This window comes from Toxorhynchites rutilus, chromosome 2 (genome assembly GCF_029784135.1).
Source record: "Toxorhynchites rutilus septentrionalis strain SRP chromosome 2, ASM2978413v1, whole genome shotgun sequence".
NCBI lineage: Eukaryota > Metazoa > Arthropoda > Insecta > Diptera > Culicidae > Toxorhynchites > Toxorhynchites rutilus.
The window spans coordinates 174,519,470-174,540,660 of NC_073745.1; the positions used below are offsets into that span (position 1 = coordinate 174,519,470).

The 21,191-nt window shown below is 40.0% G+C and overlaps 1 protein-coding gene across 3 annotated transcripts in view; it reads left to right on the forward strand.

Moving 5' to 3' along the window:
• Window positions 1-2,299: 2,299 nt before the first annotated feature.
• LOC129764232 (JNK-interacting protein 3) overlaps window positions 2,300-21,191 on the forward strand; it is a 211,645-nt gene continuing 192,753 nt past the window's right edge. For 2 of the 3 annotated variants that reach the window (XM_055763114.1, XM_055763113.1), the window contains exons 1-7: window positions 2,300-2,584; window positions 2,964-3,894; window positions 10,749-10,766; window positions 11,115-11,172; window positions 11,228-11,501; window positions 13,875-14,778; window positions 14,881-15,038. In XM_055763114.1, coding sequence (XP_055619089.1) covers window positions 2,510-2,584; window positions 2,964-3,894; window positions 10,749-10,766; window positions 11,115-11,172; window positions 11,228-11,501; window positions 13,875-14,778; window positions 14,881-15,038 — 2,418 coding nt within the window. In that variant the 5' untranslated portion in view covers window positions 2,300-2,509. The remainder of the gene's footprint in view (window positions 2,585-2,963; window positions 3,895-10,748; window positions 10,767-11,114; window positions 11,173-11,227; window positions 11,502-13,874; window positions 14,779-14,880; window positions 15,039-21,191) is intronic. The other variant, XM_055763115.1, reaches the window with a different exon arrangement.

Genomic DNA, 21,191 nt, shown 5'->3' on the forward strand with positions numbered 1-21,191 from the left:
GGCCAAAGCCATCATCAATAGCCGCCTCACCTACGGTCTCGAAGTGACATGCCTGGCCAGAGATAAACGCCTAAAAACTCTATCACCGATTTACAACAATGCACTACGGATTATCTCTGGTCTGCTACCATCAACACCAGCAGCCTCGGTATGCGCCGAAATAGGAGAACCTCCGTTTGACATTTTTGTGGACGCGGCGATAGTTTCCAGAACTGCGAGCTTTCTCGCTAAAACCAGCGGAGGTAAGGAGACACACCTGACTGTTTTAACGAACGAAATCTTGCAGCAGGTGACACACTCAAACCTCCCATCGATAGCTAAACAACTTTGGTTTGGGACTAACGACTGGAGGTTGCCGGTGGTCCAAGTGGATGATACAATCAGGAACAACTTTCGAGCTGGGGCGAGCTCTTTGGGTCTGAAGCAAACCTTTGTCGAACTTGTCTCAAGAAAATATCACAATTATGAAACTCGCTACACGGACAGTTCCAAAGGGATGCAAGGAGTTGGTTTCGGGGTAAGCGGTCATAATAACTCTCTTATTTCCAGCAAGAAGCTCGTCGACATTTGCCAGGTTTTCTCGGCCGAAGCTGCCGGAATATTTGAAGCTGCCACTATACCGTCAAGCAAATCGATCCTGATAGTTACCGACTCGGCTAGCGTCATCGATGCCGTTGGCGCGGCTATAACTAGGCACCCATAGATACAAGCTATCAGGAGGTATCTGCGGCCGGATACAGTCCTCAAGTGGGTCCCCGGACATAGTGGCATAGCCGGCAATGAAGCGGACGACCGTTTTGCTGGAATCGGTCACCTTGGACAACTTTTGACGCGCAAAGTACCGCTAGACGACATCAGACTATGGATCGCCAACACATTCAAAACTTTTTGGGCGGAAAAATGGTCCGTTGAAGCGACGCTGTTCCTCCGGAGAATCAAAGGATCCATCACCAGATTCGAAGACGTCAAAACGATGAGAGAGCAACGAATCTTATCCAGGTTAAGAACCGGCCACTGCAACATGTCACACAACTTCAACAGAGGACCCTTTCATCCCCTTTGTGACTTGTGCGAGGTTCGCAATTCAGTCGAACACATCCTCTGTATTTGCCCAAAATATGAGAACCTCCGGAACTCACACGCGATAAGGGGAATAAGAACAGTCGGCATCTTCGAGTGGCGCGGATTCCCCATCTGTGGCCTGGGGCCATGGCAAGCGGACATCCTCGTCAAACCAGGGGAAAAAAAGCTCAAATGCGTAGATATTCTCGTGACGAAATCTGTTTTTGTTTTATTGTTAATTGCTTGTCCGTATGTGCATGTAAAATGGATAGTAAGCGCACTTTGCGGCATGGTTTCGGCCGTTTTTACTGAGACGAACCAGCCCAGGAGGCTGATAGTCTCAAAAATAAAAAATAAAAAAAAATAAGTTCTAGCACAAAAAAAAACCTACACTCTTCATGGAACCGGATACAAACGAAGAATATGAAAATGATTGGGGAGCAAACAAAAGTAAACATTAGAAACAATAACGAAAATTGCCATTATATACTCACTTCAATCGGAATTATATTTCCACTTCCTACAAAATCTGCTTCTCTGCCCGTCCATGTTTGCTTTCAACATGGACGGGCAGAGAAACAAAATCAACGAGATCGAGCTTGCTTCCATCGAAGAAATAGCTGTAATGCAAATGGCCGCATCGCATTGCAACTTGTTTATAATCAACGGATGGTGTTTTTTTTTAAACAGAATACAGTACACTTTCAATATGGCTGCAGAACGGTTTTAGCAGATTAGCCCACCTACTAGTAATACTTCTTCTATACATCTTGGATGCAACACAAACCGCGACGACATATGTACAGTGTTGACGTCTGGTGGCGACTTTTGTTTGGGATTCAAACTGTTCCCTATCAGATTAGAAGTTGCGAAGGAGATTTTCAATTGCTAAAAGTTGAATGATAATTTTATTCGCAGTTATTTAATTGCTTAAAGCACGTATTCTTGACCCTAACTTAACCTATTTTCTCTAAATTTGTCGTAACTGACCATTACAATAAAAAATCATTATCAGACATAATTTTCTTCAAAAAGTTTTCCACCATTCGCAGAAAAAAATTATTTTTATTTACATAGAATACTAATTTTAGTCGAAATAGTTAATTTTCTTTCAAAATTTGTATTTTAAAGGTGTGTCCATTCCACCTGAAAATCCATCATTGTCATTGTCGCTTCCCAAATTCGAAGTACAAAACTCAATTTGTCAACACGAAAGACAGTGCCGTCAACGCGAATCATAAGAACATTTCGCATGCTGGGTAGCGAAAAATCGATGTAGATAAAGAGTAGTAATTTATAATAACAAGCTGAAAGTAAATGTTTTCGTCGCCTTAGGCTCAAAGTGCAGTTCGTTTCGTTCAAAGTAATTAACGTATTGGTTGCATCGTTACTGTAGAGCAGGAAGAAAACTGTACTTGTAAACTATTTATATTTACTAGTCATCATCATGGAAACTCTAGAAGGCGATTCAGAAATTGTTTATGGAACCCATGATGACACTGCAGTGGTGATGTCCGAAAAGGTAAATCATATTGGATAATCATGAGAAAATCTGCATATATGAAAAGTATATGTCTATGAAAAAGTTTATTTTATTTAAGAACAGCGAAACAAACATTCGCCAGACAACATTCTGTTTATTAAATAAATGCCTACAATGAAGGCGCGAGATCAACTGAGTTTATTACGGAAACATGACGTTTTTTGGAGTAGAACTTTTGAGGATGATTCTATTGATAGATTTGTAAACCTTAGTTTTATTGAACTGTAATCTGATGTTATGTTCTTACATTGTATACGACAAGCTTTTTAAATTATTCATGTTTATATCAATAACTTTTGATGACGTTTGTGTTTTATAAAATCAAGATATCATAACTTATCACTATTTTTTTGTACAGGTGCAGTCATTGGCTGGTTCAATATACACCGAATTCGAACGTATGATACAGCGTTATGACGAAGACGTTGTAAAATCATTAATGCCTTTGCTAGTCAACGTATTAGAATGTTTAGATTCAGCTTACCAAACAAATCAAGAGCAGGATGTCGAGCTTGAACTTCTGAGGGAAGATAATGAACAACTCGTTACACAATACGAAAGAGAAAAAAATGCACGAAAACAAGCTGAGCAAAAACTTTTGGAAACAGAAGATTTGGCAGAACAGGAAAACAAGGAATTATCCTGTCGACTTGAATCCCTTGAAAGTATTGTACGGATGTTGGAATTAAAACACAAAAATAGCATGGATCACTCTAGTCGTCTCGAAGAACGTGAATCAGAGCTCAAAAAAGAATACAGTAAACTACACGAACGTTACACTGATTTGTTTAAAACACACGTCGATTATATGGAACGAGCAAAAATTATGATGGGAAATTCTAGCCACTCACAAATAAGTGGTACCTCAGATAGATTGGATATTCATAGATCGAAATTGCTCCCTATCGTTCGTTCTTCTGGACCAATTTCTTACGGTTTCACATCCCTTGAAAATTCGGCTATGCTAGACTCGGATGCAATCGGAAGTGATGGAAGCAGCTCAGCTTCAGGCCCCTCATCTCTACATAATGAGCTGGACCAAATTGTAACAGCTGAGAAATCTTCGGAAACCGAAAAAACGCAGCAAGTAAATCAAGCAACATCTCCTCAAAGTGAAACATTGAACCAAATGTCACCAAGTACAGTTAGTGGAAGAACTACGACAAAGAAAGAACAACGATCCGGAAACACTTTGTACCAAGAACTGTCATTTCAAGATGATAATGTCGAAAATGAGGACACTGACATTACTGGTGGTTGGGTGCACCCAGGAGATTATGCTTCTTCAGGTCAGTATTTTCACTGTATGATTATTTCTCAATATGAGCTGTTAACACTTCATAGACCCATAGCCTATTAAATACAATTTTATAGTTCGCACGGGTATTCGGTTATCGTTTGTATTGTTGTTGCCTCATTGTTCGTACTGTTTTGTCATTTTTAGTGCTGCGAAAATGCGTTTTTAGGATTTACGTTTTTACGTACGAACGACATCGGATCGTCACTCATATTTCGAAGCAAAAATTGGCCGTGCAAACGTAATGCACCATATAAACGTATGCCGTCCGACCAAACTGAGGGATCGTCTCCTATGTTTTAAACTAACCGGGTAATCGGTGGAACACAGGTTTGCTTGTGAGAGACCGCCGCTTTCGATGGCGGGTCGACGGTCGACTTGGATTTTGTTTATTTCGTATAGTCTTCGACTTTAAAAGTAGTACAGACTTAACTATCATATTTGAGGGGATTAGAATGCAAGGGGTGTAAGTGACTTGATCGATTTCTCTTCATCAACTTTTTCTTTAATTAATAACTCAATTGCAAAAACGTTCCAATTTTAGTTTGCTATAGAATCTGATAGGTGAGGTTCTGAACTATCTTCCAAATTATCAAATACAGCTGGGAATGTATTTGAGCCTAAGCTATGACCAAAAGAGAGAGTCAATGTAGAGAAATCGATCAAATCACTTACACCCCTTTCATTCTAAGCCCCTCATTTGTTTTCTTCTACACCCATACCTCGCTATACATTTCGCATTAACGGCCCTCTTCAATTCAGGTACATTTCTGATTTACGGCCCAAAATGTTTCGTTATAACGGCAAAAAAAATTGAGGGTTGGTTCAAAAATCACTTTTGTACAGAAGTGAAAAAATATTTACGAGACAATAACTTAAGCAACATACAAATTACACATATTCCACGTAACATGAAGTTGTTTCATTTTGTTTCATTGTTTATGGATTATTGTTGGTTTTTATGTATGTACGAGGTATGGCTATTAAATAACGAGACTGGTTACGAAAAAGGGTTATATTTCAAAAATTACGGTACAACGATATGCTCCACACCTTTCCATACGTTTTTTCCGTTGTTCGAAGCAGTGCTGAAACTCTTCTTTTATGATGGCGTTCAAAAGCTGCGTCGCTTTTTCCTTCGCATCTTCTACGGACTGAAATCGGGTACCTTTCAACACGGATTTGATCTTGGGGAATAGAAAAAAAAACGCATGGGGCTAGATCTGGCGAGTACGGGGCATGTTCGAGCACTGGATCGCCCTTATCAGCAAAAAGGCTTTGGGCTTTGGCAAAATCTATATAGACTGTATTTCAGTTTCTCGAGCTTCCCAATCAGTCCATGCACAAACGTTATCAGGTTTGTAGTAGTTGAGCGACTTTTCATAAACTCATGTCTAACTGATATAGCATGCCGAATGGAGCGGTAAATGACATCATGAACCATTGTCTCGAGAAAGCAAGACAATTCAATATTAAGATCGGGCGATAGTTGGCAACATTGTGGATATTGCCGCTTTTGTGGATTGGTGAAATTGAAATTGCAATTCCATGCCTTCGGGAACACTCCATCAGATAACGACTTCTTGAAGAGAATCGACACAACGAGCGACAATGATGCGCATTGTTTTGATAGCAATGGTGGTAGGCGATCGGGTCCTACACCTTTCGGTATATACACGGATGAAAGCGCCGTCTGAACATCACTAGGTGACGATGCAAGGCGAGGGAGATGAAGGGTGTGAGAAGAGTTTAGTTCGTTTTCAACGACGGATGGCTCATTAGTGTAAACGCTGCTAAAGAAGCCTGCAAAAAGATTGGCAGACTCACGGTGATTGTTGGCTTGGGTGGGTTCGCCGTAGAACAAATATATTTATTTATTATCTTCGACATAAAAATCGTACAGATATTTTTACCTACTAAGTCTAAGCCTAAATACATTTTTAGATACACCAAATCAGAATCGAACAAATCAGACACATCGTTTAACTTGCTACAGCAGACGTCCAGTGGATTGTTCATGGTGCGATGATACGACCGGCGAAAAAATTGTGATTGCCGCGTCACTCGAAGAGGTGTGTTGAAGCGAAGTTTCGCTAATATATCTGCGCAGTCGATGTGATCTGTCAAGATATCAAAGACGAGTAGTCGTTGAAGAAGTACTCGTCTGCTCGCTAGTTTTGGCAGGTCAATAAGCATACAACGGCTTTCATACGCTGGCAGGTTGGTCCTATCCCTCCAGTTGAGATTTCGAAGAGCATAACGAATAAAATGCTTTTGGACTCGTTCTATTCGTTTCATGTGGACTACGTGGAATGGAGCCCAGATTTGTACCCCGAATTCTAACACACTACGCACCAATGAGCAGTACAGCGTTTTTAGACAATATACATCATCGAGAATCCACGAGACCACGAGAATCCCCAGATCCTTCACGGTACTCGTACGCTTCAAACTCGTTGTTGCCATTTTGTAGTCGAAGACAATCGGTGTTCGTGAGCGACTGAATGAGATCACGCAGCATTTGCTGATATTGACTTCCATTCCGTTCAAACTGCACCATTTCAGAATCATGTCGATGTCCGACTGCAGCGCACAACAGTCTACCAGCGTTTGAACTGCTCGATAAAACTTGAGGTTGTCTGCATCCAACGATTTCGGTGATTTCAACACTTCACAAATGTCGTTGATGAACAGAACGAAGAGCAAGGGCCCCAAGACACTGCCTTGGGGTACTCCGGAATGTATCGGGAACGAGGTGGATAATACATCACCAATTTTCACTGAGGAACCAGTAAAGTAAAACAGGATACCATCGTGTCAGCCACTCTGGAAGTCCTATTCTCCTGAACTTTTCAACAGCTAGTATGTGTGGCACTTTGTCGAAAGCTTTGGCGAAGTCAACATAAACAGCGTCGACTTGCTGCCGCTTTTCCATTTTGTCCACCAAAGTCGATATGAAGCTTAACAAGTTGGTTGTAGTCGAGCGTTTTTTCATGAAACCATGTTGGTCGGCAGAGATTATGCATTTCGTAGCCTGGTAGAGCACATCGTGTACCATTCCTTCGAAGATCTTCGGCAAACAGCTAAGAACGGAGATCCCACGATAGTTTTCTTCATCGTTAAGCGATCCAGACTTATGGATTGACGTGATTGAGGCGGATAGTGGGAAAACATTTCTCACTAAGAGAACGATAGAACAGTATGCTTGCTGGAGAAGAAAGAGAGCTCGCACACTGTTTGAAGAAAAATTGCGGTAATTGATCTGGCCCAGGTCCTTTCGATCCGTCGATAGATTGCAACTTGAGCTGGACTTCGCGTGTTGAAAAATTCATCCGAGGCACGTTCAGATCAAACTGCGGAATACTGTTCAGGTAGCTTTCAGTCAAAGGTGGTGAGTTATTACTTGACACACTTTGAAAGAAGGACGAGAACATATTCGCGGAATCCTGCGACAATGTTTTGAGGTATACCTTTCGTGGTTTTTCTATCGTTCACGTAGCTCCAAAATGATTTCGGATCTGCCTTCACTCTATCTTCACTTCTATCTATCTTCGATGCGATGAATGTAGTCACGAAAACATCTTGCGTTCAGAGAGTTGTATTGAGCCTCAACTTCACGCATTTCAGTTTTACGTTGCTCACTTCTGCATTTAAAGAATTGTAGATAAGTAGTTCTCAACTTCACGCATTTCAGTTTTATGTTGCGCTCACTTCTGCATTTAAAGAGTCGTAGATACGTAGTTCAGCATTCCACCACGGCTGGTTTCTGTGAGACTTTCCCCCGCTTTTTCTCAACGGCACTTCTTGAATGGCGTTAACGTTCCCTGTGGAACTTTTGCCGTCTCAACGTATGCATTAATTAGCGTCATTTATTAATGCTTAGTTGAGATTTCTTAAGCCAAATAACACGCCTTGAATGTATTCCGAGAGGCAAGCTCTTGAATACGCGTGACCACAGTGCAAGTCGAAAGAAATTTCTTTGACGAAAAATCCTCCGGCCAGAACGGGAATCGAACCCGAACACCCGGCATGACAATGTGAGACGCTAACCACTCGGCCACGGGTGCACTGCTTGGAATGTTCTCAACGGCACAATTGTTCGAATAATTCCAAAAAACTCTTCGTAAAAGCGTGCAACTGCTTCGTCCACTGATCCCATTCCAAGTAATTGCTCCCAATCGACTTGCTGGATTTTCTCATTGAGTGCAATCATGTCACAACGATGAAAATCAAAACGATCAATCTTTGATTTTGCTGCTGCATTCCGGTAACTAACATAGATTCTACTTAAGCTAACTTCGGCTCAGTAGATGCATTCATTGGCAAGAAACAGCTCATATCCCCGTCATATTGCCAGTATAAATTTGGCAGATTGTAATCGCCTACCACAACCAACTTATCACGATTCAATGGCAATGGAGATAAACAATGCAAAGGAGGTGAACAACATCTGTTTCTCTTGCACCAGATCACTGCAGGATGCCGATGCAATTGTATGCAATGGCTTCTGTAAGTCTTCTTTTCATCTGAAATTTGTTAACCAGACCTCTACATACAAGTTGAATGCATCTCGTAAAGCAAAGGCTAAGAATTCGGAGGTAGATAAACGGTGGCGACAAAAATATTAATATCAGTCAACATAATGCAAACAGCTACTTGTTCCAGTGCGCCGTCTCCAGTGAGAGAAACAGAAGAAAATTTAAATTCACACGAAGCCAGAGCAATAAAAAGCTCGTTTGTTTTGGTTCGAAGTCCTCTAACGTTTTGATAATAAATAGTCAGAGAACGCCGAACGGGAGAACAAGGAACATGGTGATCAGCTGTGATCGAATTACCGATTCGGATTTGTTTCGATATACGTTTGTTCACCAGAGTGACGGCACTACGATGAGCTGGTCGATGCGGCTGTTGGGCGAAAGCTGGTTCGTGGTGTTGATGGTCCTGAGTCAAATTCGCGGAAAACTATTCCCTTCTGCCACGATGAACGTTGAAGGGCCAGATCCTTCAGATGTAGACCAAATCCGACTTTGAACGAAACAAAAGTGAGTTCAGCAAGATTTTTACCTTTATGAACTAACTTTATCACGTCAACAGTCTCATCGGAGTTGAGATTCTTCTTCACGAGATCAGCAATTTCATTCACTGTTGCTTCAGGAGCAAAACCGGACAAATACAAATTGAATTTTTCCTCTCGTCTTGCCAGTGGTACAACAATTTCCGCATCCATTTCTCTCGTACCTTCGATTTTTTTTTGCACCGAGACCGTCATTGTTAGAATTTAACTCGTTCCCATCATGCAAACGGCGGCGCTTTCTTGTGGGATATGATACGGCAAGCTGCTTGTTAGGGCTCAGTGGTTGTATGTCCGGTGTAGCGTTGTGTTGTAAGATAGAGTTTATTTTCGCTGTGTTTAGCTCAATTTCTTTTCGGAGCTCCTGCAACACTTTGTTATGCTCCTCGTTGAAAGCTTGTATTGTTTGATGAAATCGTTTGGCGAAAATTGACGATCGACATCATTTTCGTGCATTCCTTGCACATCCAAAACAGTTGGGAGAAACCGTTGACCATGTCGCGAACTGTAGAGGTCTGGTTAACAAATTTCAGATGAAAAGAAGACTTACAGAAGCCATTGCATACAATTGCATCGGCATCCTGCAGTGATCTGGTACAAGAGAAACAGATGTTGTTCACCTCCTTTGCATTGTTTATCTCCATTGCGGTGTTTGTAAACAATGAATCGGAACGGAGAAATTCGTCAATTATGGTACCAGAAAAACAGCTCTCAAGTATAACTCCACCGTGATCCGATGCAGCAGTAATCGATGCGTTTGTTGAGTTGAGTTAAGTTGACAAAACAGTTGTAAAAACGTAAAAAAACACAAATTAGCACAGAACAAACAAAATAACGTCAGATTTGTTTACCAGTCAGAACGACGGTTTTCCTTCCTACTCTTGAAGAAAGTCCAGAAAGAGGACGGATCACGCTTAAAATTTCTTTCCAAGTGATTGATGTAGTTGCGAAATGCAGCGTTCTTCAATTCATGGTTCGTGCTTTCCGCGCTCTGGAGAGCTAGCTTGTTTCCTGCAGAACGTTTCTTGAAGTAACGTTTGCGAATTTTTGGAAGTCTGTTGCGATTCGTTCATTCTGTTCTGTTTATTTTTCTTTTTTTCCTGGTTCTGCTCATTGAAATGCCACGAAAGGTTCGGTAAGTTATAGTCTCCCAGAATGAGTTTCTTTTTTGCGATCGAGAAGGTATTGGACGCTGCTACAGTGCTTCCTGTACATCTCTGGATCGCTATTGGGTTTCAAGTAAACACAGCATACATATCAGCGAGACTTACTTTGATTGCGATTTGATCGAGTTCGGTTGCATTTGGAACTACGATGATGCTACACTGTAAGCATTTGAAAATTACAAATGAAAATTGTACTCTGGTGGCATAAATACAGCCAAACCCAAATACGCATTTTCGTAGCAATAAAAAATAACAAAACACGTGTAATAGTGAGAACCGAAATTGCTTCCGACTTCACGCTTGCCACACAGAATACATTTAAGGCCTGTTATGTTATTTGGCATAAGGAGTCTCAACTAAAAACTAATAGAAATGACATAGAAATTATTGTCAAAAAACTTATTCATCGGCTATTGATCACTTATTTAAACATGAAACAAACGCAACTGCTGCTGAAATATGAAAAACGAATAGTTTCCATATGTTCTATGAGAAATGATTTGCTAAACGCATGCAGATTTTGTTCATTTTTTTTTTAATTTTTAACAATTATGTATGTGTGTTCTTCATCATGCTTCAAAGAAATAACAAAACTAATTCTTTTTCCAGTTAACGACAATTTCTTTGGTAAGTATGTACCTCTCCACAAAAAATCTAGCAGAGAAAAACAACTGTGTCGAGCCTCACCTCAACAAAGGATGGAGCATTATCATTTCAAATTCATAATAATGAACAGTACCTTCAGTCTTTGATTGGAAATGGCGGGTTGGCTCGTTCGGCGAACGACACTATTGACCGCAATAACAACCATTTTTAACATGTTTCATCGAACGAGAAGATGGCTGGAATCTATATTCGCTGCGATTTGATATTAAAACTGTATAACGCGTAAATTAGACCGGAAATATTAATGCATTAATCTGGGCATAACAGTTCTCTGATTTATCACGTATTTTATTTTATTAATCTTTTCAGGTATGGGTAAAGAAGTTGAGAATCTCATAATGGAAAACAATGAATTGCTAGCTACTAAGTATGTATTTATTTCATGTTGTTGAACGATTATTAACCACTGCATTACTTCCCAGAAATGCTTTGAATATAGTCAAGGATGACCTCATAGTGCGTGTTGATGAGCTTAGTGGCGAAATAGAAATATTACGTGAAGAGCTGAATGCAGTTATTCTTTCACGCAACAAATTGAAAACTAAAGTTGGTGAGTTGGAGGAAGAACTGAAAAAAACCAAAGCTCAGATAAAACAAAACACAACTGATCAAGAGGAGGAAGGGGACATCCCAATGGCCCAGAGAAAACGATTCACAAGAGTTGAGATGGCAAGAGTACTCATGGAAAGAAATCAGGTAAGGGCTGTCCACATACCACGTGGACACATTTAGGGAGGGTAGGGATTACGATAACATCCACGCTATCCAAAGGGGGGGGGGGGGGGGGTGTATAGATTACATCCACGTGGACACTACTAATATTTTTGAAGTATATATCTGTATTCAACAATATATGAAAATATTCTGCATTCCCAGGAAATTTATCCGTTTTTTAAATAAAAGGCTGTCTGATAGTACTGAGCAGGGGAAATTCTGTATTTCTTAATATCGTTGAAAATCTTTGCTTTGAAATTTGCTCAGAGTATCGCACATGAGCCGAGAGCGATCGATTTATTTTCATTGATTTTAAAGAATCATGCATTATGATTATCGATCAGAATTAAGATGCCATTATCAACAGTATCCAAACGTCTCTAAAGTATGTTGGAACGTTGTAATATTACAAAAAGCGACGTTGTAATATTACGAAAAGCGTTGATCATAAAGCTGGATAAACAAAAGGGATTCCAATGGAAGTTTCGCATTGAGTGCGACAACAGGTATGAAATATAATTCGAGGAAATTATTTTTCTGTAATTTAATCAATGTTTTTGTCATGCGAAAATAATGTAAATTTTCATAACATTTCAAACTACATTCGAATGCCCCTCACAGCAAATCTACCATTTGAATATGGCGTCGATTGTTTACGAAATTTTGCTTTTTAACTGGTTCAAGAACCAGTAACGTTTGTTAAAAGCAGGCCAGTTAAACCAGGACCAGTTAGCGAACGATTACTGTACTACAAAACAACCAATCGATAAATTCCAACAATTACTATGCTAAACTAACCAGACTCGGAAATCTAGAATAAACATTCAGAACTAGCCAAGGCGTCCTCTTCCAGAATAATGCCAATCCTCATGTTTCTAAGACTACCCTTCAAAAATTCTTAGAGTTTGGCTAGGATTCGATAGTCCACCCGACTCATTGAACACAGTTTTTCGACGAGGAAATAAAGAAATTCTGCGATGGTGTTTTTTGCAAGTTGCGTGAAGGATAACGAAAGATTGTTGAAAAAGGTACACATAGAATCGAATAAATGTATATCATATTTTTTTTTTGCTTTTGATTTTTTCCTAAAAATCGGCATGATTATTCCAAACAAGTCAATATTTCCCAAGATTTATGAAGATGATCGAAGAAAGATCATTGTTAGATGAAACGCTGGAATTGTTATTGAAACTTAGACGAGGGAAGGTTTTACAATAGTGAACTGGCCTTAATGGGATGATGAATTTAAGGATTGGCTAAGTGAACGGCATCAGATATTAGGCACTCACTTACATCTATTCGTTTGATAGGCAATTTAGTAGTTAAACTTGCCAAAACAACAAAGCATAACACAACATGTTTATATCTTCAAGAGCATGATAATATCCATAACGATTTTTATACTCCTGTCTCGTTTCAAGATTCAGTTTCCAATAACTGAATTCCAATAACGAAGCACTTGATTTCTTTGTCTGATTTTCTTGAAAACTCCGACAGTTCCGACATCTTGCGTCGGTTTATGACAGAAAATGTTCGATTCATTCACGTGTGATGTTTTGCTAAATATAACGTTTTTAACGTGATTACAACGTGTATGGAGTTTGGAATAATACAAACAGCAATACAAATATTGTGGAGGCGATCTGGCGTAGTGGTAACATCCATACCTCTCACGCAGAGATCTCGAGTTCAATTCTCACACTCGACATTCTTCCAAAAAAGGAAGTAAAAGTGACGAACCAGCCGAAATGTGTTGAAAGTCACACTATAATAGGAAAAAAAGCAACACAAATAAAACTTCATGAGTTTTTTCTCTCCAAAGTTGTTCGAAGAATTGGGAAGAAATCGCTACTATTGATTAAGTTTACATTTTTATAATGTAAGAATACAAGATAGAGAATAGAAACAAGCATAACATTGAATTTAGGGTGCAATTCAACTACTTTTCCGATTATTTTTTCCAAAAAATAGAGAAATGTTCACGTGGACAACATGGGGTGTGGTATAGAAAATGTCCATGCTTGTCCATGGAGCGGGAGGGGGATTGTCTAAAATCGTACTTTTTCTGTCCACGTGGTATGTGGACGGCCCCTAATATAAAAGCTCAAATTTTTAAAGCTCCCATAAGAATGTTATATACTATATTAAACAAGAAGTTTAACGCGGATGTTGCTTTGAGGCTTATGTACCGCATGGAGGAAATCTTGTATGGATGATATTATTATACACATTGTAGGGGCTAATATATTAATTTCAAGCTGGGAAATGATTTCAATAAGATAACTTCATAGTTATACTGTAACATATTGTTGAGAAATGAGAATTAACTCTCCATTTTTGTTTTTATGTTTATAGTACAAAGAACGTTTCATGGAACTTCAAGATGCTGTTCGTTGGACGGAAATGATGCGTGCGTCTCGGGTAGAGAATTTGGACAAGAAATCAAAGCAAAGTATTTGGAAGTTTTTTAGTAACCTTTTTAGTTCAAATGACAGACCGCCACCTGAATCTTCGGGAAGATTACTTCGATATAACACCAATTATAGCCCAAGCATTCCCGGAATATCAGAAGGAAGATTATTCACAGGAGGCACTCAATTAAATGCTCTGAAGACATCAAATGTTTTAGTTTTAACAAAAGAACCAGATAGCATCATTTTGGATCGTGCCTCTCAAAGAAGAAGAGATCAGTACAGACAAGTAAGAGCTCACGTACAAAAGGAAGACGGAAGGTTACATGCATATGGGTGGAGTCTTCCATCTGCAAAGTTATTACCGACTAACAATGCTTCCAAAGTTAATAATAGTGTTCCTGTTCCTGTACCAGTATACTGTAGGCCGCTAGCTGAAGCAAGTCCTCACATGAAAGTTTGGTGCGCTAGTGGTGTAAATTTATGTGGAGGATTCACAAAAGACGGTGGGTGTATGGTTGGTGCAAGCATATTTTATTCTAAGAAGTCAGAGGCAAAAATGACAGAAATTACTGATTGTGAATCAGATGTAGTTAAGGAATTTGAATCGATGGAAAAGAAGCAGAAATTTGCCGATATCAATAATGACATCGAATTAAGTTCTTATGTATGGATTTGTACAAGTACTCATTCAGCAAGTACTGTGACGGTTATTGACGCTAAAAATCCAGCTGAAGTGTTAGATTCATTCCCAGTGTGTCAAAATCATTTACTTTGCATATGTACTGTGCAGGGTGCTATGGAGATGGATTACGCGCTTCTGGAGAATAGTGAAGTGACTAAAACAGGTAATCTACGTAGAACCTATATGTAAAAATCTTTCATATAATGCAATCATTCTGTATTTTTGGGAACACAATTAGCTATTATCCTATATCTATTTATTCTAGGTGAAATGTTGCAAAAACCCGGGGAGTCTCCGAATGACATTGGTAGAGTAATTTTCATGAGACACAATCCAAATTCAAATGCCAGTAAAAATGAGGAAGGAAAAGCAGCAACAACAACAATCGTGAGGCAGTCCAATGAACAGAGTCAGAATAAAAAGGTATATCAACATTGTCTTTATGGTTTTGTTTTATGGTTTAATATAAATTTTCTATAAATAGAAGACAGCTATTACTGTGTATGCTGAACAAACGTACCGTGTTTAACGGGACAGTACCGTTTTCTCGACCATTTTTGGTGGTTCCGTCTTTTTACCAAACTGTACCGTATTTTGAGTATAAAAATATGTATTTATTTCTTTATCATTAATATAACAATAAGTTTCCTTCGAATGAACTGATTGGAATTTGGATTTCAACTTTGCTCAGAGTGTTCACAGGGAAAGAGTTTGTCTGCCAATTGTGTGTTAATGCAGAATAATTGAAGTGTCTTTGCGACTTCGTCGGTGAACATTATGCAAAATTACTTGAGCATGGTAACGCACTATTCGTTTCTCTTGGACTTTCTATCGAGAGGATTCTTAGTATTTTAGATTGATTACTCAGTATTTTAGATTGAGGTTCCCTGTGGAACTTTTGGCGTCTCAATGTATCAATTAACTAGCGTCTTTTATTAATATTTAGTTGAGATTTCTTAAGCCAAATCACACGCCTTGAATATATTCCGAGGGGCAAGCTCTAAAATACGCGTGACCACAGTGCAAGTCGGAGGAAATTACTTTGACGAAAAATTCCCCGGCCAGAACGGGAATCGAACCCGAACACCTGGCATGATAATGTGAGACGCTAACCACTCGGCCACGGGTGTACTTCGGTTACGGTTACTTTTCATCACAGATCGTTAGTGTTCTTTGAAACATAACTTGGCCTTGTTCAGATAATGTTGCTGAAATTGCTGTTATTTTTGTTTATTTTATTAGAATTCTTCAACATAAAAGGGAAGAAATGTTTTTGACTAATGAGATGCAAACATTTCCTAGAAGTCTAGTTGATTCAAGTGGAATACAGGTGGAATACTTTGAAACAGGAAACTGTTTCAAAGTAGCATAAATGAATACTTTCCTGTTCAGATAGATGAAAACATTTAATTTGATGAGTGGACAATGATTAAAGGAATTATAATTAATTAAATAAAAAGGTGGAACAAAGATCCGTGCCAGTTCTAATTACTGAACTTTGATCTGAAATTTGACAAATTCTATGATAAAATTTTCAAAAGTTATATTCTCTTTCGTAAAGTTGCTTCTTTATCTGAATATACTTTCGTTGTAGAGAACAAAGCAGTTACATCCAATAATTTTTGATTGTTTGTTTTTTTCACGGTTTTATTCTATCAATAAAGTTGGGGGTGCTATAAATAGTCGACGGTGACAGATGATTTTTGCTTAATCGCGAAATGTCGATATCTGTCATCCAAATATTGTTTACAAGTCATTGAGTTTTGTACAACTAGCTCAATTTTTACTGCGTTGAAAATGCCGAGTTTCGTTGCAAATAAGTACCACTTGCGGGATGTTTAGATTTTATGTTTCCTTTGGAATAAAACTGTATATAAGGTGACTCGGATAGATTTTTTAGGGAACTGTTTGGATGATTTGAAAGAGGTGATTTATAAGTATCACTTGCGGGAAGTTTAGATTTTCTGTTTCCATTGGAATAAAACTGCATATAAGATGACTCGGATAGATTTTGTAGGGAACTGTTTGGACGATTTGAAAGAGGTGATTTCGGTGTTAAAGTCAAAAAGGGTCCCGATCCGTTGAACCGTTCAAAGCAAGCAAAAAATGTCCACATTATGCAACCAGACACGAGTCGATAATATTCCATCATGACAACGCTCGACCTCATGTTACTGTTCATGTCAAAAACTATTTGGAAAATAGTGAGTGGGAATTTCTGGTTCACCATAGAACTTGCATCCGACATCCATTCATTTCATCACAAAAATGGAACAAAATAAAATGTTAATAATCTTCATGACTCTTATTCATAATCCTTAATGACAATGACTTCCTTCTATGATAGATTGAGCAGTAGTACCAATGCGATTTGATTGTGATAGTCTGCGAACGAACATTATTTCACCGAAAAAGCTACTGCTCCCGATGCTTTAGAATAAGCTACAGTAGAACCCCGATTATCCTCGAGCGGAATTCCATAGTAAATATATTGGGCTACCCGGAAGGTGTCAGTGACAGGCTTGGTTCAATCCATGCTTGGCATCGTTTGGGTTATTTTGAAGACAATTCCAAGCTGACAAGCTTTTGCACCCGAGGCGGAAGAGTTGATTTGCATCAATTCCCCAGTCCTAGTTCATATACTCACACAGGGCATAAAGAATTATTTTTAAATTTTCGATGCATTCTAAAATAACATCCCGAAGTGACAAAGAAGCGAATTGAGTTTGAGCTTGGGTAGACTGTACAATTCGTAGTTGCTCTCCGTGATTGACCTGATTCCGTTGATTTTTTTTTCCCAAAATATATTTTTTATTAAGGCACATGTGGCGTTAGCCTGACGGGGCCGGGAGTCCAATATTTTGACAATTTTTGTCTTACAACTATGTTAGTAATATGTAACCGATTACTCGCGGTTGGCTCGAGGTTAGTATTACAAGTGTTCTCATAATTGGTATGTTGCAGTCTTCGATGCTCTGTACGTGTGCCTGATACGGGATACTTCCTATTGGGATGCAGCTGACCATTAATCAGCAACGCCCCCCTAGTCTGTACCCCATATCTAGCGTGGTGCGTCTTTCTCGACTCGAGGAATCCAAGATAGAATGGTCACTAGCCGGCGCAATCATCATCTCGTGTAGAGTTATCATGAGCGGTACAACCTTTGGCTCTTGTTGAATGATCAGTGGACTGCACAACCTTCGGCCCGTGCATCTGTAAAGAGTGTGTGTATGTATTGCCGCGACTAAGTAAAAGTTTATCGATTGGATAGGAGGGATATGAAACGGGGACACAACGAAGGAAACATCATTAAACGTTGACATCGGCGTTTCTGAGGAACAGGTATAGATGAAGCAGAAGATCAGCTAAGGAGGTAAAAGACGTGTACCAGAAACTTGTTGATGATCTGAAGACGGATATCAAGGAGAGTTTGATTGCAGAACTCAAGCAAGAAATCCAAGGTGGCTTCAATAAGCTGACCCCTGCTGTCTCGTCGCCTTTACCTCGTCATTTCAACTTTAATTTTGGTAATCGATCAACGCCGAAAAGAGGTCGTGATGAGGACATATTGCCGACACAAGAACAACCAACGAAAATCTTCCACGGTACCGGTCAGTCCGTAAACAATACGCTTTTGAGATCAGGATCGAGAGCTGATGACAAATTTTGGGTGTATCTCTCCAAAATATCTCCAGATGTCAAGGAAGCAGATGTCCAACAACTAGTTAAGGAGCGCTTATCGACGGATGATGTTATTGCTAAGCCGCTAGTTCCAAAGGGTCGGCCATTGTCAACTTTGACCTTCGTCTCTTTCAAGATAGGCGTCAGTCAAGATCTGAAGGCCAAAGCTATGGACCCTTCTACGTGGCCCAGAGAAATCGAGTTCAGGGAATTCCTAGAGTATGGTACAAATGTACAACATTTTTGGAAGCCCCCGCAAGTCATCGACACGGGAACATCAGCAACGAACCAATCACAGCAACTCCCCATCCAGGGAGGGAGTCAGTAAACCACATCCCCCAACCAAGTTCTTCAACGCCTGATCTTGAACAACTTTGTCATCCAATACCTTCATCTAACGCAAATAATACACAGCTGACTGTCTACTATCAGAATGTTCGCGGATTAAGGACTAAGACCAATGACATGCTTCTATCACTTCTCGCCTGTGACTTTGATGCAGTGGTACTTACAGAAACGTGGCTTCATTCTGGAATATCAAGTGCTGAATTATCAAGTAACTACGTAGTGTATCGCTGTGATCGTAATTCACTCAGCAGTCACTTGTCCCGTGGCGGTGGTGTCTTGGTTGCAGTGAAATTTGAGCTTAACTGTAGTTCGGTGCATCTAGTAGACTGTGAGAGTTTGGAGCAAACAGCCGTGCGCATCATTCTACCCCGGTTCTCATTGTTCATCTGTAGCATCTACATCCGCCCGAACAGTCATGTGGATACCTACGCCCGTCACGTTGAATCCATCCATCAAATTCAACAAATGGCCAACCCTGATGATGTGATCGTAATCCTCGGTGACTATAATCTCCCGAATCTAGTGTGGACCTTCGACGATGATTTCAATTCATTTTTACCTCTTAACGCATCTACGGAGCAGGAACTAGCATTAGTAGAACCAACACTGTCGTCTGGGTTATATCAAATTAACGACCTACTGAACGCCAACGGTAAGCTTCTTGACTTGACATTTGTTAACAACCCTGACCGTGTAAGTCTTGTCGACTACCCATCGGCGCTCCTCAAAGTGGACGATCACCATAAGCCGCTGGCTTTAATTGTTAACTTTTGTTCCCGAATGGAAGATGACTCTTCTTCTCGCTCTGAGCTTGATTTTTCTCGCTGTGACTATTATACTGTAAATAACAAAATTGCTTCTCTGGATTGGGACCGCATACTTGACCATACATCAGTTGACAATGCGGTATCTACATTCTATGAACAATTGAACGAAATTATTAGAGAAACAGTTCCGTTGAAGGCCCAGCGTTCTAGGAATTTTAATCAACCCTGGTGGACTCCACAGCTTCGAAATCTCCGCAATAGGCTGCGAAAAGCGAGAAAACGATTTCTTCACGACAAAACTCCAATACGCAGAAGAGAACTACACGAGGCCGAAGAAAAATACAAGAACTTGCAGCTTGAAAGCTTCCGCAAGTACATAAATGCTCTTCAAAGCACATTCAAACAAAATCCAACTTCTTTCTGGAGTTTCGTACGGAACCGGAAGAACTTGACGCGGATACCGGACAAAATCGTTTATCAATCCAGCAACTCCGACTCACCACTTTCATCTGCCAATCTCTTTGCCGAATTTTTCCAAAACATGTATGAAAGCAATTCATCTCAACCAACCCGCCAGTATATTGACAGTCTGCCATCTTACAATCTCCGTTTCCCAGTACTTGCGTTTGATGAAGATGTGGTGCATAAAGCACTCAGTTCAGTAGATGCAACAAAAGGACCCGGTCCGGATCTTATTCCCCCGGTCTTCATCAAGAACTGTGCAGCGATGCTCGCCAGACCAGTTTCTATGGTTTACAACCAATCTCTGCGCGAGGGTATTTTTCCCGAGACTTGGAAGCTTGCATCGATAACTCCAGTCCACAAGAAAGGCAGCTTTCACGATGTCGAAAACTATCGCCCGATATCGATTTTAAACTGCCTAGCAAAAGTGCTCGAGAGTCTAGTTCATGGTGCACTATGTCCGATTGTACAGCCTGTGATTTCAGAGTTCCAACACGGCTTCGTTAAAAAACGCGCAACCACCACGAACCTTATGGCATACACTCACATGCTAATCAACAAAATCGAGAAGCGGCAACAAGTTGATGCTGTTTACGTCGATTTCTCCAAAGCTTTTGACAAAGTACCCCACGACCTTGCTATTCTGAAAATGGATCGACTTGGTTTACCATCCTGGATCATAAACCTGCTAACCTCATACTTATCATCCCGCAAAGCTTTTGTCAAGGTCCACGGTACTAGATCCAACGAATTTACGATTCCATCTGGTGTGCCACAAGGAAGCATTCTTGGTCCTCTGATTTTTGTATTATTCGTTAACGATCTGTGCGAAAGGTTATGTTCGGAGAAAATTTTATATGCGGATGATTTGAAAATTTACCGAGTAATACATTCAAATTTAGACTGCTGCATACATGACATTGACATTGAGCGATTAACGGTTTGGTGCCAGGAAAATGGAATGCATGTAAACGCTGAAAAATGCAAGGCCATCACATTTACGCGCTCTCGCTCCCCTATTGTACACGGATACATGTTGAATCTCTCGCCACTGCAGAGAGTCAATAGAATCAAAGATCTGGGAGTTCTTCTTGACAGCAAGCTGCGTTTCCATGAGCACGTCTCGGTCACAATTTCAAGAGCAAATGCGATGGTTGGATTTTTGAGACGCAACACAGCTCATTTCGATGACGTCTACGCTCTGAAGTCGTTGTACTGTGCTTTTGTTCGCAGCGTCTTGGAATACGCAGTACAAGTATGGGCCCCATATCACGCTGTACATATCCAGCGCATCGAACGTGTTCAGAAACGCTTCGTA